Source organism: Ovis aries, chromosome 7 (assembly GCF_016772045.2).
Source record: "Ovis aries strain OAR_USU_Benz2616 breed Rambouillet chromosome 7, ARS-UI_Ramb_v3.0, whole genome shotgun sequence".
NCBI classification, from domain to species: domain Eukaryota; kingdom Metazoa; phylum Chordata; class Mammalia; order Artiodactyla; family Bovidae; genus Ovis; species Ovis aries.
In genome coordinates this window covers 58890926-58914647 of record NC_056060.1, presented here as the reverse complement: position 1 = coordinate 58914647, position 23722 = coordinate 58890926, and the positions used below count along the sequence as shown (strand labels likewise).

The 23722-nt window shown below is 35.8% G+C and overlaps 1 protein-coding gene across 1 annotated transcript in view; it reads right to left on the bottom strand.

The window, feature by feature from the left end:
- The window catches only part of FAM227B (family with sequence similarity 227 member B), a 216494-nt gene that overhangs the window by 141389 nt on the left and 51383 nt on the right, over positions 1–23722 (bottom strand). Inside the window, exon 11 of the mRNA XM_042252494.2 lies at positions 17862–17999. Coding sequence (XP_042108428.1) covers positions 17862–17999 — 138 coding nt within the window. The remainder of the gene's footprint in view (positions 1–17861; positions 18000–23722) is intronic.

The following is a 23722-nucleotide window of genomic DNA, read 5'->3' as shown; positions in this document are numbered from 1 at the left end:
TAAGAGGCAAAAGCTATTAGGTATAAAATAAACAAGATACAGGATGCAATGCACAGCCAATATTTTATAATAAACTTAGATGGAGCATAACATAGAAAAATATTGAATCATTCTATTGTACACCTGAAACTAATATAACAATGTGAATCAACTGTACTTCAGTAAAAACAGCAAGACATGACCTTGCTGTTCAACCTAGTGACAATCTCTCAGAAGTATTCAAATTAAAGTTATTCACTTCTCCTTAGCTTGATATTTCCATATCACTCACTGGAACATGTTAATGCATGTAATAATACAATAAGAACCTGATGCTTTTTTATGTTATCTAGTACCTCTGACCACTGCTATCAATCTACAGACCAATGTACCTGGGGGAGGCATTTGCAAGTCACCCAATGGCAGACTGTGGACAATTATCTTGGAAGCCAAATTAGTAACCAGAAAGTTACATCCCAGCAAAGTAAAGCTAAAGGATTTTAAAAGATATATTATTCAAGTTACTATGAAATCTAATTCACAACAATCAAATTTGGATAGTTCTGTAAAAATCATTACTCGTTTCTGGCTCTTTGGGATATGTCTATTCTATGTTACATGTCATTTACCACTTTTGTTCACATAGTCTTTCTCCACATAGTATAAAAGTAACCAATAATAGTACAACAATACAACTTATTAAAATTAATACCACTGTGGGAGTTTATATCTCTGGCCTTCTTATTAGTGTCTTGGGGATTTTGCACACTTTAGCCATGCAAATTTCTTGGTTTTCTTTCAATGATGTATATTGAAGAGAACAACGTTGAGATTTTACTGGCTTAATTCTCAGAGGGTTATCTTATTTTTATGTTTTAAAGTTTTTTTTTATTTTTAATTGTTCCTAAGCATTGCTCACAGTGAAGAGGTCGCAAAATGACCAAGGTGCAAGTTAAGGTTCAAGTATCTACTCAATCTGGCGATTACTTTAACCATTTTTGGAACATGTCATTTGCTAAATATCAACTAGTGCTTGTATACGAATAACTTAAAAAAATTTTTTTACCTCCCCATAGCACTAAGTACAGTAATGTGCACATAGGTCTTAAAAGTTATGTGTTAACTGAATATAAGAATATTTTTATTGCTTGTGGTTTAAACCATAGTCTATTTAAAAATCATAAAACATGATAATATTTTAACCTTAAAGACTAGATAGAGAGGAAAATTTTAGCTTACAGATTAAGGGGAAGGTGTAAAATTTGTTTTTCAAGAACGATCTTCATCTGAGTTTAAAAGGTTATATGGTGTTGTACCACAATAAGAAAAATGAACATTAAAACTTTGATCTTGTAAACAATCTAACAATATACTGGTAAAGGGGAGCTGGCTTGTAAATGCTGAGTCCTTCCAGATACTGAAATCCTACAACTGCTTACATTCCAGTCCTAAAAAGGGAGATATGCCGTTTTGTTCGGAAGGCAAATTTTAACTATCTGCTGTCTGTATATCTCATTAAAAAGAAAGACAGAAAGTGCTTTTAGTTTAAAAATCTGGAGAAAAGTTAATCCCAAAGGACAATAAGCATTTCAAATGTCAAGAAGAAGAAATTACGTTTTGGATTAGAAGCAATTTTGAGACAGCAGCATACATGGAGCACAGATTATTGTATTCCTTGAAAGTCATACATATGCACAAAATGTATATACTCATGTGTTACCCTGGATCTGCTCTTGACCTGCCTTAGCATTCCTTCAGCACAAAGAAGCACACACACACACAGAGAACTATTGAAGGAAAATGAGGGTAAAGACTTCCAAAATAATACATCTATGCCGCCAGTTTCTACTGCTAATTCCACCTCAACATTTGACAAAACACTTTTGGAGTTCATTCAGTATTCCTAGATAGGAGGCATAGAGTAATGAAATTTTAGAAAAGGGGACTACAAATAATCTATTTCAATCATCTCAATTATTCAGGTTGAAAAAATAAGGCTAAGAGGGGTTATATGACATGCTCAAGGACATTCAAGCCTTTTGCTCTAAGTCTTTAAAAGTGCTCTAAATCTTTTATGTGCGAGTTAAATACATCAGAACAGAGGAAACATTAGAAACTGTAGAAAAATCTCCAAATTGACACATGCTTATGTCCTTAGTAAATAAATTATCTGAGTCTTATGTTTAGAGAATTCTCCACAGTTATGACTGAGTACAGCTTAAGGATAAGCAACACAGAAACTACAAAACTATAAGTAGAATATGGTAACTCCAAGATGCCATGGGCCAGGCCCCTTTGCAATGATTTCCTGTAGGACAGTGGTCCTCAAAATTTTGGGCTCAGGGCCACTTTATACTCTTAAGAATAAAGACAATTAGGAATTTTTATTTATATGGGTTTTTATATCTATTAGTATTTCCTATATTGTAAATTAAAACATAAATCTTAAACATGTATTTATTACTTCATTAAAACTAATAAACTGACTTCATATTAACATAAATTGCATCATTTTTGAGAAAGATAACTCAAAATTCATCAAGAAAAATTTTGAGAAGAGTTACACTGTTTCCTATTTAAAAGATACCTAGTAGAAGACTAGTCTTAGTAGTCTTAGAAGAAGACAGCTGGATTCCAATATCTACTTTTGCATTTTTCAGACAGATTTTTGAAGCACGTATTTATATATTGAAGCATATTAATAAAACCCAGTATCACACAAATGGTCAAAAAAGAAAAGTATTTTAATAGCTGTGAATTTTCTTTGATTGAATACTATACCCAAACTTGACAGTTCTAGTTTCTTAATGGTGGGTTGCAATGTAGATTCTAAAAATATAACTGTGCTTTGTGTACTGTTAAATTAAAATCCATTGATCTGTCATACTTTTAAAAATACATATATGATTTTTTAAAATACAATGCATTAGTCATTTGAAAAATATTGGTTCAGTGAGTAATGCACATATTCTAAATATTGACACATTTCTTTACAGTAAAAAAAATCACAATCATTAATATCACCATTGACTTACCAGAGAAGTCAAGGACTGGGAAACTGTCAAGATCATGGTAGTGGATGCAAGTTCTTCAGAATTTTTGTTTGAATGTTCAAATTTTATTATTGGCCATGACAAGATCAGCACAGCTCAGTCGCTCAGTTGTGTCCGATTCTTTGTGACCCCAAGGACTGCAGCACACCAGGCCTCCCTGTCCATCACCAACTCCCAGAGTTTACTCAAACTCATGTCCATTGAGTCAGTGATGCCCTCCAACCATCTCATCCTCTGTCATCCCCTTTTCTTCCCACCTTCAGTCTTACCTAGCATCAGGGTCTTTTCAAGTGAGTCAGCTCTTTACATCAGGTGGCCAAGTACTGGAGTTTCAGCTTCAGCATCAGTCCTTCCAATGAATATTCAGGACTGATTTACTTCAGGATGGACTGGTTGGATCTCCTTGCAGTCCAAGGGACTCTCAAGAGTCTTCTCCAATACCACAGTTCAAAAGCATCAATTCTTTGGCTTTCTTTATAGTCCAGCTGTCACATCCATACATGACTACTGGAAAAACCATGCCTTGGCTAGATGGATGTTTGTTGGCAAAATAATGTCTCTGCTTTAATAATATGCTGTCTAGGTTGGTCAAAACTCCTTCCAAGGAGTAAGCGTCTTTTAATTTCATGGCTGCAGTCACCATCTGCAGTGATTTTGGAGCCCAGAAAAACAAAGTCTGTCACTGTTTCCACTGTTTCCCCATCTCTTTGCCATGAAATGATGGGACTGGATGCCATGATCTTAGTTTTTTCAATGTTGAGTTTTAAGCCAACTTTTTCACTCTCCTCTTTCACTTTCATCAAGAGGCTCGTTAGTTCCTCTTCACTTTCTGCCATAAGGGTGGTGTCATCTGCATATCTGAGGTTATTGATATTTCTCCCAGCAATCTTGATTCCTGCTTGTGCTTTATCCAGCCCAGCATGTCTCATGATGTACTCTGCATATAAGTTAAATAAGCAGAGTGACAATATACAGCCTTGACGTACTCCGTTTCTGATTTGGAACCAGTCTGTTGTTCCATGTGCAGTCCTAACTGTTGCTTCCTGACCTGCATACAGATTTCTCAAGAGGCAGGTCAGGTGGTCTGGCATCATTTGAAAGTTCAAATTTTATTATTATCCATGACAGAAGCACCCATATATAAAGATTAATACACTATTGTTTAAGTCTTGTAGCAGAGACACTTCCGTGCCCTGCAAAATGTGTGCTCCCCATTCCTTAGTATATATCTATTACTAGGTACCACTTTTCAACCAGAATTTTTGACAGCTCTTCTTATACCTAGTGTAGCCATGTTTGCTCTTACTAATGTTATGTGATTGAGGTCATATAGGTAACTTCTAAACCAAGACTTCTATGAGTGCATCTCTAGTCCTCATTTATTCTATTAATTCTATTGACTGTGAAGTTTTATAGAATGGATCACTGAATCAGTATGTGCAGGAGAGGGACTCATTAACCACAAACTAATGCAACATCTCGTAGGAGAGCTTTAAGTTTTTAAGAAATATGAGGCTCAAAGTTCAAATAAAAACAAAGATTTCAACAAGCTTCCACCCCAGAGTTCCTAGTAGTTACAGTTTAAGCAGGTCTACAGGAAAAATTACTTATAGAAAAATAAGAGCACTTTATGCAATTCTTGTCTTTTTAAAGTGCTACAATTGCCCTTTTAGTTCCCGTACAAAAAACAGTGGTGTGTAATAGACCTGTGCTTCCCCACTGGAGACTCAGTTTCTTTCAGAGGATTCAGTTCAGTGCAGTTCAGTCGCTCAGTCGTGTCCAACTCTTTGCGACCCTGTGAATCATAGCACGCCAGGCCTCCCTGTCCATCACCATCTCCCGGAGTTCACTCAGACTCATGTCCATCGAGTCCGTGATGCCATCCAGCCATCTCATCCTCGGTCGTCCCCTTCTCCTCCTGCCCCCAATCCCTCCCAGCATAGGAGTCTTTTCCAATGAGTCAACTCTTCACTTGAGGTGGCCAAAGTACTGGAGCTTCAGCTTTAGCATCATTCCTTCCAAAGAAATCCCAGGGTTGATCTCCTTCAGAATGGATTGGTTGGATCTCCTTGCAGTCCAAGGGACTCTCAAGAGTTTTGTCCAATACCACAGTTCAAAAGCATAAATTCTTTGGTGCTCAGCTTTCTTCACAGTCCAACTCTCATATCCATATGTGACTACTGGAAAAACCATAGCCTTGACTAGATGGACCTTTGTTGGCAAAGTAATGTCTGCTCTTCAACATGGTTATCTAAGTTGCTCATAACTTTTCTTCCAAGGAGTAAGCGTCTTTTAATTTCATGGCTGCAGTCACCATCTGCAGTGATTTTAGAGCCCCCCAAAATAAAGTCTGACACTGTTTCCACTGTTTCCCCATCTGTTTCCCATGAAGTGATGGGACCAGATGCCAGGATCTTCGTTTTCTGAATGTTGAGCTTTAAGCCAACTTTTTCACTCTCTTCTTTCACTTTCATCAAGAGGCTTTTTAGTTCTTCTTCACTTTCTGCCATAAGGGTGGTGTCATCTGCATATCTGAGGTTACTGATATTTCTCCTTGCAATCTTGATTCCAGCTTGTGTTTCTTCCAGTCCAGCGTTTCTCATGATGTACTCTGCATATAAGTTAAATGAGCAGGGTGACAATATACAGCCTTGATGTACTCCTTTTCCTATTTGGAACCAGTCTGTTGTTCCATGTCCAGTTCTAGCTGTTGCTTCCTGACCTGCATACCGATTTCTCAAGAGGTAGGTCAGGTGGTCTGGTATTCCCATCTCTTTCAGAATTTTCCACAGTTTATTGTGATCCACACAGTCAAAGGCTTGGCATAGTCAATAAAGAAGAAATAGATGTTTTTCTGGAACTCTCTTGCTTTTTCAATGATCCAGCAGATGTTGGCAATTTGATCTCTGGTTCCTCTGCCTTTTCGAAAACCAGCTGGAACATCTGGAAGTTCACGGTTCATGTATGCTGAAGCCTGGCTTGGAGAATTTTGAGCATTACTTTACTAGCATGTGAGATGAGTACAACCGTGCAGTAGTTTGAGCATTTTTGGCATTGCTTTTGTTTGAGATTGGAATGAAAACTGACATTTTCCAGTCCAGTGGCCACTGCTGAGTTTTCCAAATTTGTAGACATATTGAGTGTAGCACTTTCACAGCATCATCTTTCAGGATTTGAAATAGCTCTACTGGAATTCCATCACCTCCACTAGCTTTGTTTGTAGTGATGCTTTCTAAGGCCCACTTGACTTCACATTCCAGGATGACTGGCTCTAGGTGAGTGATCACAACATTGTGATTATTTGGGTCATGAAGATCTTTTTTGTACAGTTCTGTGTATTCTTGCCACCTCTTCTTAATATCTTCTGCTTCTGTTACGTCCATACCATTTCTGTCCTTTATCGAGCCCATCCTTGCATGAAATGTTCCCTTGGTATCTCTAATTTTCTTGAAGAGATCTCTCGTCTTTCCCATTCTGTTCTTTTCCTCTATTTCTTTGCATTGATTGCTGAAGAAGGCTTTCTTATCTCTTCTTGCTATTCTTTGGAACTCTGCATTCAGAGGCTTATATCTTTCCTTTTCTCCTTTGCTTTTCACTTCTCTTCTTTTCACAGTTATTTGCAAGGCCTCCCCAGACAGCCATTTTTCTTTTTGCATTTCTTTTCCATGGGGATGGTCTTGATCCCTGTCTCCTGTACAATGTCACGACTCAGTCCATAGTTCATCAGGCACTCTATCCATCAGATCCAGTCCCTTAAATCTATTTCTCACTTCCACTGTATAATCATAAGGGATTTGATTTTAGGTCATACCTGAATGGTCTAGTGGTTTTTCCTACCTTCTTCAGTTTAAGTCTGAATTTGGCAATTAGGAGTTCATGATCTGAGCCACAGTCAGCTCCTGGTCTTGTTTTTGTTGACTGAATAGAGCTTCTCCATCTTGGGCTGCAAAGAATAGAATCAATCTGATTTTGGTGTTGATCATCTGGTAATGTCCATGTGTAGAGTCTTCTCTTGTGTTGTTGGAAGAAGGTGTTTGCTATGACCAGTGCATTTTCTTGGCAAAACTCTATTAGTCTTTGCCCTACTTCATTCCGTATTCCAAGGCCAAATTTGGCTGTTACTCCAGGTGCTTCTTGACTTCCTACTTTTGCATTCCAGTCCCCTATAATGAAAAGCCCCTTCAGAGGATTAGAAATTCTAATTCTTTGCTGTCACTGTACCTCTGGGCCACTCTGGCCCCACAGTGTGGGTTTTCCAGTTCTCCAAATGACTGCTTACTGTTTCTAGAGGTATCCATATACATAGTCAGGAAATAAGTGAGATTTCTTCCCCAGTCTTCTCCATCCTTCTTTGGGTTCAATCCCTGGGTCAGGAAGATCCCCTGGAGGAGGGCATGACAACCCACTCTAGTATTTTTGCCAGGAGAATCCTATGGACAGAGGAACCCGGCAAGCTACAATCCACAGGGTCGCAAAGAATCAGATACCAATGAAGCGACTGAGCAGACTTATATAATAACAGCTTTCCTCCTTCTTTCTCACTTATTAAAATTTGATCTCAGGAAGGAATCTAAACAGTCATTCACATTAGTCATGAAAGAGGAAATAAGGTTATGGTAATTTTCCTGGTTAAAACTCTTATCCTATGATGAAAATTTTAAGCCTTAATATACTTATAAGCCTGTAAAATTAAATGTCTGAGAGGCTGTATGTGATGTAGTTAAAAAGTTTAGGCTCTAAGGCCAGAATTTCCTGAATCTGAATTCATGTTGTTGTTCAGTCGCTAAGTCATGCCCACTCTTTGCAACCTCATGGACTGCAGCATGCCAGGCTTCCCTGTCCTTCACTTTCATTTTCTGAATTCATATTCCATCATTTATCATTTATCTGACCTTGGCAAGTTACTTAATTTATGTTTCAGTTTCCTCATTTTATAATTTATAATAAAAGCCACCTATTACATAAGAATATTAATAACAAGGCTCTAATAATTTAACACATTTTATCAAGTACATAGTTCAAATTGAAGATTTCCCTAAGTTAAAAAAAGTACTAAAATTCTATTTTGGTCAGTATATGAAAATAAATCATAATTAAACCTCTAACCTGCCATAATATCCTGGACTTCGGTGCCTTATCCAGAAACAGAAAATGATTTTTTTTTAGAATCTAATATAAAAAGTATTTTTCAAATATTTATAGGCAAATAAAATAGATGAAGCATTTTGTAAAGATTTTCCATTAACATAAAAATCAGGAGTGTTTGAACAGAGATAAATTTTGTTTTTCCAAATTTTAAAAATGATTTCATTAAAAATAAAGGATAAAATCTCTTTAAAGCATGGTAGTACACCACTTAGAGCAATTCTATATTTTATATTGCATAAAATGGATACTGCAAAATAATAACTTCTGAGAAAACTAGGACTATCATGAAATACCCTGGGGAAGGAAATGGCAAACCATTCTAGTATTCTTGCCTGGAGAATTCCTTGGTCAGAGGAGTCTGGTGGACATAGTTAATGGGGTCGCAAAGAGCCAGACACGACTGATAGCCTAACACACATACACACATCATGAAGTAACGTATAAATAAGCAATTCTTGGAACAAAAGTAATTGAGATAAAAGCTCATAAGCAGTATTTCCCTTAGTAAGAGAAAAACACTTTCAGTGGTCGCTATAAACTCTGAGACCACATAACTATATTCTCTTGGTGGCCAGAAATATTGGTCAATATCAGCGGATTATTTAAAATTTTTGAATGCTGACTATGATTAAACACTGAAATATAGAAGTTATATATATATATATTATTTATGTAAAGAATGGAAAAAAAAACAATGTTATATATTACAGAAAGAAAGAATGCCCACAAATTTCCATATAATCATTACCTTTGGGGAGGGAGAGACAGATTTAGGGATGGTACAACAGATCTGTAAATAAAAGACTTGAAAAACAAATATGGCAAAATGCAAATATTTGTTATGTGTGGGAAGTATTTTCTATACTTTCCTAAATGGTTAAATAAAATATAATAATAAAAGCAAATCTAAAAAGAAACCCTATGTAAAGTATTGGGATAAATATAACCACTTTGATCTATCTCTCAACTCTAAGTAAAATAACTATGAAACATACAAATAGGAAAATCTGCATGAGCACCAGAAATTAAATACAAAATCTGATATAGAAACCTATGAAATAGGACCAAATTTTAAAGTGTTTTTAATAAGTATACTTTAGCACATGATGGGAAAGTATGTATGAGGAGTACTCGATAGATCCACATCCCCACTGGCAGAAACTTACTTAGAAAACCAAAGCGCCACTGAAATGAGATGCTTATTGGGGAATCCAAAGAGATGCCCCTTACTAGAGGTCACTTTAGAGACACCTGGTAGAATGATAACCTCCACAGTATAAAACATGATGTTGAAAACCATGATATTCCCTAGGGACTTTTTCGCTTTCAATCTCACTTCCAGGGCCCTTTCAATAGTCACTTAACACAAAACTGTTCTTGGTTTACAAAACATATACCAGATGAGTAGCTTGTAGAAGTCTATCCTACTTTTAAAAATTGATCCCTACATATTTTCATTTTTTTATGAGGCAAAAGAAGGCAACTTTAGTCTGTCAAAGTATTCCATGTGAAAAGAGAATCTCAGGCCTTTCTATGGAGATTTTATTTCCTAATGTCAGGGGATAGTCTCCAATGGTGAAATGAAACTTTTTCCTTAAATATCTGAAACAGTGTCACTTTCCCTCCCTCTTCACTTTAGTCATATAAGTTGTCTATGTCTTACTGGAAACATTTGGCTAAAATCTTTACTAGGTCTACAAAAGAGCTTAGGGAGATTCAAGAATATTAATTAATTTTTGGCATTGTGAAAGCTTATAAAAATTATCAAGACATGTTTTAATGACATTTTTAAAATTTAAAGATAAATTTTAAAATATTGGAACATCTAAATAAAAGTAAAAACTAAATTTTATTGATTAACTGTATAGAAAGAAAAAATAGTTTGGTTTAGACTCCTCTATTAGACTAAATAACAAGATAATGAAGCAGTATATAGTTTCATAGGAAAATGTGATTTGACACTTTTGATATTTAAATTGAAAAATAAACTCAGTATTTAAACAAAACATTTAATTTATATCAGTCTGACTCTCCCATAGATAAAAGCTATGAATTCTTGAGAGTGTTTAAACAAAGGGCACTAACCACTTGCAGAGGATGAGATGCTTAGATAATATCACTGACTCAAAGGACATGAATTTGAGCAAACTCCAGGAGATAGTGAAGGACAGAGAAGCCTGGCATCCTGCAGTCTATGGGGCTGCAGAGTCAGACATGACTTAACAACTGAACAACCACGTGAAGATACCAGGGAAAGACTAAAAGCAGACAGAAAAAGGAGGGGGAATTGAACCTTCTAACATGGAGCCCGTAGGATTCTCATCAAGAAAACAAATGGGGAGAGGACTGAAATCCATAGAATTAGAAATGAAAAAGGAGAAGTTACAACTGACATCACAGAAATACAAAGGATCAGGAGACTACTACAAGCAGCTATATGCCAATAAAATGGACAACCTAGAATTCTTAAAAGATACAATCTTTTAAGACTGAACCAGGAAGAAACAGAAAAGATGAATGGATCAATCACAAGTACTAAATTGAAACTGTGATTTTAAAATTTCCAACAAATAAAAGTCCAGGACCAGATAGGTTCACAGTCAAATTCTATCAAAGAGTTCAAGAAGAGTTAACATCTATCCTTCTCCAACTATTCCCCAAAATTGCAGAGGATGGAACACTCCCAAGCTCATTCTATGAGGCTACCATCACTCTGATATCAAAACCAGACAAAGATGTCGCCAAAAAAAAAAAAATTACAGGCCAACATCACTGATGAACACAGATGCAAAATCCTCAATGAAATATGAGAAAACCCAATCCAACAACACATTAAAAGAAACATACACCATGATCAAGCGTGCTTTACCCCAAGGATGCAAGGATTCTTCAACATGTGTATATCAGTGTGATACATGATGTCAACAAACTGAAGAATAAAAGCCACATGATCACCTCAATAGATGCAGAAAAAGCTTTTGACAAAATTCAATACCTATTTATAGTAAAAACTCTCCAGAAAATGGGCATAGAGGGAACATAACTCAATATAATAAAGGCCATGTATGGAAACCTACAGCAAACATCATTCTCAGTGATGGAAAGCTGCAAGCATTTCCTCTTAGATCAGGAATAAGATACGGATATCCACTCTCACCACTTTTACTCATTCTTCAACAAATAAAAAATTTGAAAAAATATGTAAAACAATGATTTTCATGTGTTGGACAACAGGCAACACTGGACAATAATCCCCGCCCCTCAGCCAAGAGAAGAAAACCTAAAGAAGGAACACTTGTCTGTTTATGTCTCTAAAAAAGAAATTTCAGGCCACAGTGCAAGTGGTGGGAATCCAAACAGAACTGATTAGAAAAATAAAATTTAACATTCAGGTAGGTCAGGGAAAGCTAAAATTTACTGGTCAGCATAACATAGATGAGACAGAAGCACATACAGAGCATTCTGGAGCTCTTCGGAAGGTTATCCTTAAATTTTTGCCTGAGGTTGGTTTTAAAAAAAAACACAGGAAGGAGCAGACAGAACAATGCCTGGGGCTCAGAGGAAGCTCATGTTCCAGACAGCCAGATGGGAAATCTGCAATACACAGAGCATGGAGTAGAATACTAAAGAAGAGAACTGTCTCAGCAGGGGAAGCAAGTTAGGCTAAACAAAAGACTTCTCTGGTTCCACCTAATGAAGCTTAAAATAAAGCCTCAAATAGACCAAAATATTTCTAAGTATTAATAACTAGAGTACATCACAGAAAAAAAAACACTCAAAAATATATAAAGGAATAAAATAAAAACTCACAAAACTACAAAATTTACTTAAGAAGAAACTGATCATTTGATCACTGTATCTATTAGAGAAACTGACCTTTTTTATCTGACCAAAAAAATATGACCACAGAGAACTTTCCAAACCCAGATGGCTTCATTGGGTGAATTCTACCAAATATGTAAAGAAGAATAAATACCAATTTTACACTAACTCTTAGAAAAGAGAAGAAGGGGAAACATCACACTTATTACTAAAATGTGATAGGATAGTACAGAAAAGAAAACAAAATTTTAGCAAACTGAATTCAGTAGTACATTAAAAGGTTAATACATAATTGCCAAATGGGATTTATCCCAGGAATGCAAGGTTGGCTTAATATTTGAAAAATCAATCAATGTAATTCACTATATCAAAAGACTAAAAAAGAAAAACAATATGTTCATCTCAACAAATGCTAAAAAGCATTTGTCAAAATTCTACATATATTTGTTATAAAAAGAACAAGAACAACAAAAACTTCTCAGCAAACTAGGAAGAGAAAGAAACTACCCCAACCTGATAAAAGACATCTATAAAAAACTTCAGCAAAAATTTAACATTTTTCATCTAAGATCAAGAATAAAACAAGGACGTCCACTCTTACCACTTTAGTCAACATCTTCTTAAAGATCTTAACTACAGGCAAGTAAAACACACAAAACGCTTATAGATTGAAAAAAAAACGCTGTTTATTCTCAGATGACATGAATATCCATGAAGAAAATCTTAAGAAATCTAAGAAGGCTACTAAAAATAATAAGAAAGTTTGGTAAGATTGCAGGATATAAAATCAACACAAAAGTATTTTTCTATCATATTTTCTATATATTATCAATGAAAAATTAGGAACTGAAATTAAAAATACCATATGCAATATTACTTGAGAGATGTGTGCAGCATCTATACAGAAAAAATACCGGAAAATATTGCTGAGGTAAATGAAATAAGTCCTAAATAAATGAAATAGTCTATGTTCATTGAGTGGAAAATCAGTGTTGTTAACATGTCAATGCTTCTTGAGTTGATAGATTTAACCTAGTTTCAATTAAAATTTCAGAGTATATACTTTAAATACTGTAAGTGGTTTAAAATTATACAGAAATGAAAAGACTCTGGATAACCAAAATAATTTTTTTAGAAGAAGAACAAAGGTGGAGAATTTATAATACCTGACTCCAAGACATGTTATAAAACTACATTTATCAAGGTAGTTTAGTATTGGCATCACCGAAACAAAATTTAGAGTACAAGTGTGTATTTAGGCATAGGCCAATACAAGTGTTGTCAAAAGCTTTTTTGACAGAAGTTCCAAGGTAATTTAATGGGCAAAGATAATCTTTTCAACAAATGGTTCTAGAACAATATGCAAAGAAATGATCCTCAATGCTTACTTCACATAATTTTCAAAAATTATTGAAAATGAATTAGAGTCCTCAATGTAAGAGCTACAGTTTTAATCTATAAAATTATATACTATAAAATTTCTAGAAGAAAATATGGGAGAAAATCTTGACTGAAATTAAGCTTCATAAAATACTCTTGAATATGAAACAGAAAGCAAAAACTATATTGGAAAAAATGATAAATTTGATTTCACCATACTATATAATTTTGTCTTTCAAAAGACACTATTATAAAATAAAAAGGGAATCACAGATTATAAAAGAATATTTATAAAATATATATCTGTTAAAGGACTTATATCTAGAATATATAAAGAACTGTTATAACAGAATTAAAAGAACACAAACAACCCAAATAAAAATAGCCAAAAGACTGAAATAAACACTTCAGCAAAGAAGACCTACAGATGGCAAAAAAGCACATGAAAAGAAGCTCGTCATAACTAGTTATTAGAGAAATCAAAATAAAACCTAGCTAAATACCAGTATTGGAGAAGGCAATGGCACCCCACTCCTGTACTCTTGCCTGGAAAATCTGTGGACGGAGGAGCCTAGTAGGCTGCAGTCCATGGACTTCACTTTCACTTTTCACTCTCATGCATTGGAGAAGGAAACGGCAACCCACTCCAGTGTTCTTGCCTGGAGAATCCCAGGGACAGGGAAGCCTGGTGGGCTGCCGTCTATGGGGTCACACAGAGTTGGACGACTGAAATGACTTAGCAGCAGCAGCAGCAGCAAATACCAGTATAACCCACAAGCATGGATAAAATTAAAAGATTATACAAAGTGTTAACAAGGAAGTAGAGTATTAATATAACTTGTATACTAGTAAGAAGTAAAATTTTAGATAAATTTGGCAATTTCTTAAACTGCTGTAATGCACTTCCTATAGTACCCAGACTTCCACTACTAGAGGTTTACTAAAGATAAATGAAATTCTATGTTTACACAAAGACTTGTAATGAATATTAACACCAGCTTTACTTATAATAGCTTTTCTTGGAAACAATGCAGATGTCTACCCACCTGTGAACAGACAAAGAAATTGTGGTATATCCTCACTATGGACTCAGCAAAATACAGGGTAACAAACTATTAACACATGCAACAAGATGAATGAATCTCAAAATAATTATGCAGAGTAGAAAATGCCAACAAAAGATAGCACATGTTCTATGATTTCATTTACATACAATTCTAGAAAATGCAAACTAACCTGTACTGACAAAGCTCACAGGCGTAATTGCCTGGGGATTGAGAAGGAGGGAGGAATTACAAAAAAAGTCTAAGGAACTTTTGGGAATGGTGGATATGTTTCCTATCCTGAAAGTTGTGATAGTCTCATGAGTTTATATATATGTCAAATTGTCAAATTTTATATTCTAAATATGTGTGGTTTATTGTACATCAATTAGATCTCAATAAAGATGAAACAAACCATGTAGTTATTTGGAGCAAAAATCCTAACACTAGATAATGTGAGGCCATTATTTATGTAGATCTTCTAATATATGTGACAACAATAGCACAAAGGACAAAGAGGAGTAGAGTACATGTAATTATCATTCTCCAAGTTCCTACATTTTAGTGAAATAGGATAACATTAACTTTAAGTAGGATTTCAATAATTTAAGGATGTGGTTGAAGTCATTAAGGCAATCACAATGCAAATAGCCAACAGAGGAATAAAAATGGAATACTAAAAATATTTGATTAACCAAATGAAGATAAAGAAGGGGAACTGAAAAACAAAAAACAGGTGAGATAAAACTGAAAACAAACAGGAACATAGTAAAACAAACCTAACCATAGTTATGTTGAACTGACTCAATAGTTATGTTGAATGTAATGAAGTAATCACTCCAATTAAAAGGAAGAAATTGTAAGACTTAAAGAAACCCCAAGATTCAACTATATCTTATGTATAAGAGGTATACTTTAAACATAAAACACAAAGAAGCTGTAAGTAAAATGATGGGAAAAGAGGCACTATGCAGGCCACAAACAAAAGCAAGCTGAAGTGGCTGTATTAATAACAGACAGAATAGCACTCAGTAGAATTATCATAGATGCAAAGAAATATAATGATTAAAGGGAAAACATAATACATGAATGAATATGTACCAAATAACTTAAAAATGCATAAAGCAAAAATCAACAGAATTAAGGAGAGAAATAGATAATTCTACAATTGTAGTTGGAGATCTTAATATCACCTCTCAGAAATAAACAACAATTAAATAAAATATCATAAAGATACAGAACCAGAGTTGGCAAACTTCTTCTATGAAGGGCCAGATAATCCAATATTTTAGGCTTTGTGGGCTGCATATGACCTCTGTAGTATATTCTTTAATGTTTTGTCATTTTACAACCCTTGAAAATGGAAAAATCATTCTTAGCTCATAGGCCAGATGTGGTCCATAGGCAATAGTTTACTGAACCCTGATATAGAAGATCTAAAGTGAAAAGTGAAAGTGAAGTCGCTCAGTTGTGTCCGGCTCTTTGCGACCCCATGGACTGGAGCCCACCAGGCTCCTCCATCCATGGAATTTTTCAGGCAAGAGTTCTGGAGTGAATTGACATTTCCTTCTCCAGAGCATCTTCCCCACCCAGAGACTGAATCTGGGTCTCCCACATTGCAAGCAGATACTTTTACCATCTGAGCCACGATAAATCACCACGATAAATCACCTTGATCTAATTGAGACAAAATAATTGCAGAATATATATTCTTCTCATGTGCACATGGAATGTTTACCGAGACAGATCATGTAGTGTACTATAGAACAAATCTCAATGCACTACGAAAGACTGCACAGATCACTATTTTTAAAAGTAGAAATCAATATTTTTAAAAGTAGATCAGATCAGTATTTTTTAAAAGTAGAAATCAGTAATTTTAAGATATCCAGAAAAAATCTAAATTTTAGAAAATTAAGTAATATACTTCTAAATAACCCATGGATCAAAATAGAAATTATGCTGGATATTAGAAAATATCCTGAATTAAATGACAATGAAAATATAACATCAAAATTTGCAGAAAGTAGCTGAAACAGTAATTGGGGAAATTTATAGCTTTAAATGCTTATATAAAAAAGGAGAATGATAAAACAAATAGAACAAATTCAAACAACAGGTGGATAAAGGATATATGGGAGTTCCTTACACTATTTTTAACACTTTTATGTAAGTTAAAACTTGAAAAAATTTAAAGTCCCTTAATTTTCTATTTTTACAAGTTATTTTTCACATGTAAGACTAAGAAGCAAAAAGAGATGTTTAACATTGGGTCAAAATAGTAAATTATCTCTCTTCCTATACAAAATAACAAATATGTATGAAGTTCTATAAAAACCAGGGTAACATTAGCAAATAAGAAATTTCACATAACGACTAAAAGACAGAAATCAGACAGAATGGTATCTATAGAGATAAGAGTGGCAAAAAAACAAAGTACTAATCAGAAAAGCAGTAACTAACCAATTAAACAATTTTAGAATAAAAAACTAACTGAAGAGAGAATTTTCAGAGGAGTAGGTTAAGGAGGATAGTCCCTCCTTCCACCAGCCTATATCAAGTAGTAAAACGGAAAGGTATTTCTCTTTATGCTAGGAGTTCTTAACTTTGACTGCAAATTGAAGTCATCTGAGTACCTTTAAAAAAAATACTGAGTCTGAGATTCTGTTTAGTTGGTCAGTAAAGAGGCCTGAGCACCAGACCAGTGTTTAGTATTGAAATACAGTATAAATTAGAGAGACATGAGCTTGCCTTAAAGTGCTTATTAATATAGAGTAACTAAGAAGTTTGGTCTTGCCTCAGAAATTTGGCAGGTAGAAGAGAATACAGAAATATATCCATGTGAATTGGTATTTCAAGTAGTCTGTAAGTGGATTATCTAAAAAGTGAGCATTTGGAAACAAAATACTGGAATCCAACTATCTCCCTTGTAACAAATAAACCACAAGTGGATTAAAGAATTGAACAAAAATGGAAATTAAAAAGTACTAGATAAAAGCAGGTAGATTGTTTTTTCGTATTAGGTTAAGTAAGTCCTGATAAACATGCCACAAAACTGACACTCTACAAAGGCATTATTTAAATTTACTGAATAAAACATTTTAAGCTTACCTATTGGTAAAACACATTATTAACCAGTTAGCAATACAGCCAAAAAGTAAGAGTATTTGTAGCATTCTTATACCTGAGAAGTTCCCTGAAATTAATATTAAAATCATAATAAGTGCAAATGAGAAAAGGACTTAAGTACATGTAATTTTTATAATGAAAAACTAAAAAGTAAAGCAGTATTCAAACTACTATAATACCCATCTATAAATTAAATGTTATTTTAAGACTCTCACCAGAAAATAATCATTAAAAAATTCTGATAAATGAATAATGATATACTTGATTTTGGCTATTTCAGTAAGCAATATATAATAAATTTACTTACAAGCTGCTATGTGTTCTTGATTTCTAGCAATCATGTCCTTTATAGTTTTTGAAGGCATTTTCCTGCTACCATGAATGGTTGTTGTGGAGAGTTCTTTCAGTTTCCAGTGGGTCCAAAATCCTTTTTGAGGTGGTAAACCTGTTAATACAAAATGTATATTTAACCAAAGAAATTACTATTTTAAAAACATCTTCTATTGAACCCTTTTTTGAGTATACATTTAATTCTCACAACAGTCCTGTGAGAACTGCCAGTCTTAGGTTTCAAATGAAGGAATCTCTACATAGAAATGTTAATGTCTCATCATATGAGACAGTGAATCAGAAAAGAGATAAACATGATATATACCCTTCTAACTGAAAAGTACAAGCTAAGTTCATAAACAGACACAAGGGGAGATTAACATTGTGAAAACTTGAAAGGACCTAAATATCCAACAACAGTACATCCCAACAGTGGATCATGAAGTATCCATAAAAAGTTACCTTGTAAGTATTTATTAACATATAAATTTTACCTTATACAGATGTGTGACTGTAGCTTAATTGTTAACATGATTGCCTCTGAGCAGCAATCAATAGATGATTCCATTAAAAATTTTTCCCTCTCTGTATCTATTATTTTCAAAATAATGTTTTTGAATAGATTATAGCACTCTAAAAGTAATAAAAATAAATTCTATTTAAAAAGTTCCACTTTTGTTCCAAAAGTTGTATAGGGTTGGATAATTGATTTAACCACACAAAACATTTATATCCTCAGCAGTAAAAATGAGAACAATATAAATTCCTTAGTATACTTCATATGCTTATTCTGATGGTTAATTGAGTTTGTATATATTAAAGCATTCAGTAACTGGGAAACATGAATATAAAAACAAACATAAAATATAATAAACATATTAACATACATTGACATACTCATAAAATATATCCAATATTTTCCCAGTAGTGAGTATTCAATGAGGATTATTTGTTATATTTTGATATCAAATTGGAATTTTCAAAGAGTTTTAAAATTTGGTCATTGCTTATTTTACATTAGTTGCCACGAGATAAAATATTCAAAATGATTCATTTGAATGTTTCTCAATATTGTCTTGTTTTAAAATATATAGCATATTAGTGGAAAATCTGGAGTATAGAAAGGTCAACAGATCAGGATATTTAAAAGATAGTTTTTTATTGAATGGGGGATCAATGTCAGAGTAGGAAGACATGGAGCTCACTTCTCATAAACACATCCAAAATATATCTACACGTGGAAGACAACTTCAAACAAACAAACAAACAACTAACTGGAAACTAGCAGAATATCTTTTATAAAGCCAAAACTGCAAGAAAGATCTCCATGTAACTGGGCAGAATTGCAGGGGGAGGGGAAGGCGTTAGGGTGGGTCCAGCACCCCTGGAGGGGTATGGAAGAGAAGGTCCACACAGGTGGATCCTTGCCCCGGGGAGCCCCCTTGTCTGCTGGGAAATCCACTGAGACAGATGGAGAGCTGGAGAAGCCTAGACTCTACTTGTGAGGCAGGTGTGTGTGTCGGATTGCTAATAATCAGAGCAGTGAGAGACTTGCACAGATGGCAGCCACCTCATCACACTTCCCAGTCCAAAGGGCAAATGCCCGATTCCCCTCACTCCACACCACAGCCTGGCAGGAGCTCAGGAGAAAGATGCAGTCTCGCTGCTAGAAGTGGGACTGCTGACTTAGCAGTAGCCCTAGTTTTCATTTTTGATGAACCTCCATACTGTTCGCCACAGTAGCTCTACCAATTTACATTCCAACTAACAACAAGGGTTCTCTTTTCTTCACATCCTCATCAATATTTGTTATTTGTAGTCACTTTGAAAATGGCCATTCTACCAGGTGTGAGGTGATATCTCACTGTGGTTTTGACTAGCATTTCCCTGGTGATTAGTGATGCTGAACATCCTTTCCTGTACTTGTTGGACATCAGTATGTCTTCTTTGGAAAAATGTCTTCAGTTCCTCTATTTTTTAATTTTTATTTTTTAAAATTTTACTTTATTTTACTTTACAATACTGTATTGGTTTTGCCATACGTCAACATGTATCCACCACAGGTGTACATGAGTTCCCAATCCTGAACCCTCCTCCCACCTCCCTCCCCATACCATCTCTCTGGGTCATCCCCGTGCACCAGCCCCAAGCATCCTGTATCCTGCATCGAACCTAGACTGGCGATTCATTTCTTACATGATACTATACATGTTTCAATGCCATTCTCCCAAATCATCCCACCCTCTCCCTCTCCCACAGAGTCCAAAAGTCTGTTCTATACATCTGTGTCTCTTTTGCTGTCTCGCATACAGGGTTATCATTACCACCTTTCTAAACTCCATACATATGTGTTAATAGACTGTATTGGTGTTTTTCTTTCTGGGGGGCTTCCCTGGTTGCTCAGAGGTTAAAGCGTCTACCTCCAATGCGGGAGACCTGGGTTCCATCCCTGGGTCGGGAAGATCCCCTGGAGAAGGAAATGGCAACCCACTCCAGTATTCTTGCCTGGAGAATCCCATGGACGGAGAAGCCTTGTAGGTTACAGTCCATGGGGTCGCAAAGAGTCGGACACGACTGAGCAACTTCACCTCACTCTGTATAATCAGCTCCAGTTTCATCTACCTCATTAGAACTGACTCAATCAAAAATGGGCCAAAGAACTAAATAGACATTTTTCCAAAGAAGACATACAGATGGCTAACAAACACATGAAAAGATGCTCAACATCACTCATTATCAGAGAAATGCAAATCAAGACCACAATGAGGTACCATTTCATACCAGTCAGAATGGCTGCGATCCAAAAGTCTACAAGCAATAAATGCTGGAGAGGGTGTGAAGAAAAGGGAACCCTCTTACACTCTTGGTGGGAATGCAAACTAGTACAGCCACTATGGAGAACAGTGTGGAGATTCCTTAAAAAACTGGAACTAGAACTGCCTTATGACCCAGCAATCCCACTGCTGGGCATACACACTGAGGAAACCAGAACTGAAAGAGACACATGTACCCCAATGTTCATCACAGCACTGTTTATAATAGCCTGGACATGGAAGCAACCTAGATGTCCATCAGCAGATGAATGGATAAGAAAGCTGCGGTACATATACACAATGGAGTATTACTCAGCCATTAAAAACAGTTCCTCTATTTTTAAAATCAGATAGTTTTTTTGTTTGTTTATTTTGCTATTGAAATGAGTTCCTTTTAGCTTTTGGGTATCAATCCCTTATAAGATATGATTTGCACATATATTTAATAAATTCCTTTTTCATTTTGTTGATTTTTTTTTACTGTGCAGAAGCTTTTTAGTTAGATGTAGTTTCACTTACTAATTTTTGCTTTTGTTGCTTGTGCTTTTGATATCATATCCAAAAAATTATTGCCAAGACATATATTAAAGAGCTTTTCCATTACGTTTTCTTCTTAAGAGTTTTATGGTTTCAGTTCTTTCCTCCATTTGAAGTTAATTTTTGTGAGTGATATAGAAAAAGCAAGGGAATTCCAGAAAAACATTTGCTTCATTTTCTACAGTAAAGCCTCTGACTGTGTGGATTACAACAAACTGGAAAATTGTTAAAGAGATGCAAATACCAGACCACCTTACCTGCCTCTTGAGAAACATGTATATAGGTCAAGAAGCAACAGTCAGAACCAGACAGGGAACAACAGATTGGTTCAAAATTGGGAAAGAAGTATGTCAAGGCTGTATTTTTTCACTCTGCTAATTAAACTTATACACAGAGTGAAAGTGAAGTCACTCAGTCGTGTCCGACTCTTTGCGACCCCATGGACTGTAGCCCACCAGGCTCCTCTGTCCATGGGATTCTCCAGGCAAGAATACTAGAGTGGGTTGCCATTTCCTTCTCCAGGGGATCTTCCCAACCCAGGGATCAAACCCGGGTCTCCCGCATTGCAGGCAGACGCTTTATCCTCTGAGCCACCAGGGAAGCCCTTATACCCAGAGTGCATCATGCAAAATGCCATGCTGGATGAATAGTAAGCTGGAATCAAGAATTGCTGGGAGAAATACCAACAGCCTCATATATGCAGATGCTACCGCTCTAATGGCAAAAAGCAAGGAAGATCTAAAGAGCCTGTTGATGAGGATGAAAGAGGAAAGTGAAAAAGCTGGCTTAAAACTCAACATTAAAAAAACTAAGATCATGGCATCCAGTCCAATCACTTCATGGCAAATAAAAGGGGGAAAAGTGGAAACAGTGACAGATTTTCTCTTCTTGGGTTCCAAAATCACTGCAGATGGTAACTTCAGCCATGAAATTAGAAGACACTTGCTCCTTGGAAGAAAAGCTACTACAAACCTAGACAGCACATTAAAAAGCAGAGATGTCACTTTGCTGACTAAGGTTCATACAGTCAATGCTATGGTTTTTCCAGTAGTCATGTATGAATGTGAGAATTGGACAATAAGAGGCTGAGCAGTGAAGAGTTGATGATTTCGAACTGTGGTGCTTGAGAAGATTCGTGAGAATCCCTTGGACAGCAAGGAGATCAAACTAGTCAATCCTAAGGAAAATCAACCCTGAATATTCATTGGAAGGACTGATGCTAAAGCTCCAATACTTTGGCCACCTGATGGAAAGAGCTAACTCAATGGAAAAGACCCTGATGCTGGAAAGGATTGAGGGCAGGAGGAGAAGCAGGTGACAGAGAATGAGATGGTTGGATGGTATCATTGCTCAATGGATGTGAGTTTGAGCAGACTCTGGGAGATTCTGAAGGACAGGGAGGCCTTGTGTGCTGCAGTCCACTGGGTTGCAAAGAGTCGGACACAACTTAGCAACTGGACAACAATAAGATAGCAGTCAAATTTCATCACTCTACATGAGGTGATTCAGCTTTCCCAGTGCCATGTATTGAAGAGATTATCATATTCCTATTGAGTATTCTTAGCTTCTTTGTCAAATATTAGTTGACTGTGAGGGTTTATTTCTGGGTTCTCACTTTTCTTCCATTGGTCTATGTGGCCTTCTTTGTTTAGTTTCCATGTTTCACTCAAGTTACATATCTGATCATACATGTTATCCATCTTTTCTACTTGAGCACTTACCACATTAATCATAGGTAGTTGAAATTTTCTGTCTAATATTCTAATACCTGTGCCTTATCTGAAACTGGCTCTGATTATTTCTTTGTCTTTGGATAGGAAGTTCTCTTTCTGGGGTGAGTCGCAACTCCACTCCTTCACTAAGGGCAACTGGATTTGCTGCCCTTCCTTCCCGCAACCTCTCTCCCTCCTCCTGCTGTGACTTAAAGCTTGTTGTTGTTAACACAGAGGAGACAGAAGAGAAGGGTCCAGGCAAGGCTTAATGCCTTTTTTGTAGTGGTTTCTCTTATATTCCCCCAGGCTTTCTCAAGACTGTCATACCATCCTCAATTATTACTTATAAAATATCTGGAGAGAAACTTGTAATGTCAACTTCCTCCTTGTTTATGAAGCTTCTAAGTGTCCTATATGGTCACACTAGACCATACTCAGCTCTAAGTAATTCACTAGAAACTTTGGCTAAATTCTTCTTACTGCCTTTTTATGGCATCTAGCTGCATCTGTCCCACGTGAGCAAGTGCTGACATCTGGTCTTCCCTTGGAGGCACCTGTCTTTCTGTAGATTTTGGGTTGACTGCCTTGGAACCTCTGATGGGTTCCAGGAAAGTTTCAAATTTGCAGATAGTTTAGTGTTTTCAGGTAGAAGAGTGGAAGTAATATCATTTTAGTTTTTTACATCCTAAGCAGAAGCCAGAAGTCAGAGCACAAAACGTCATCTTACTCACTGTAAAGCTGCCACATAGGATAGTCGTAAAGCTTGTGCTAAAACC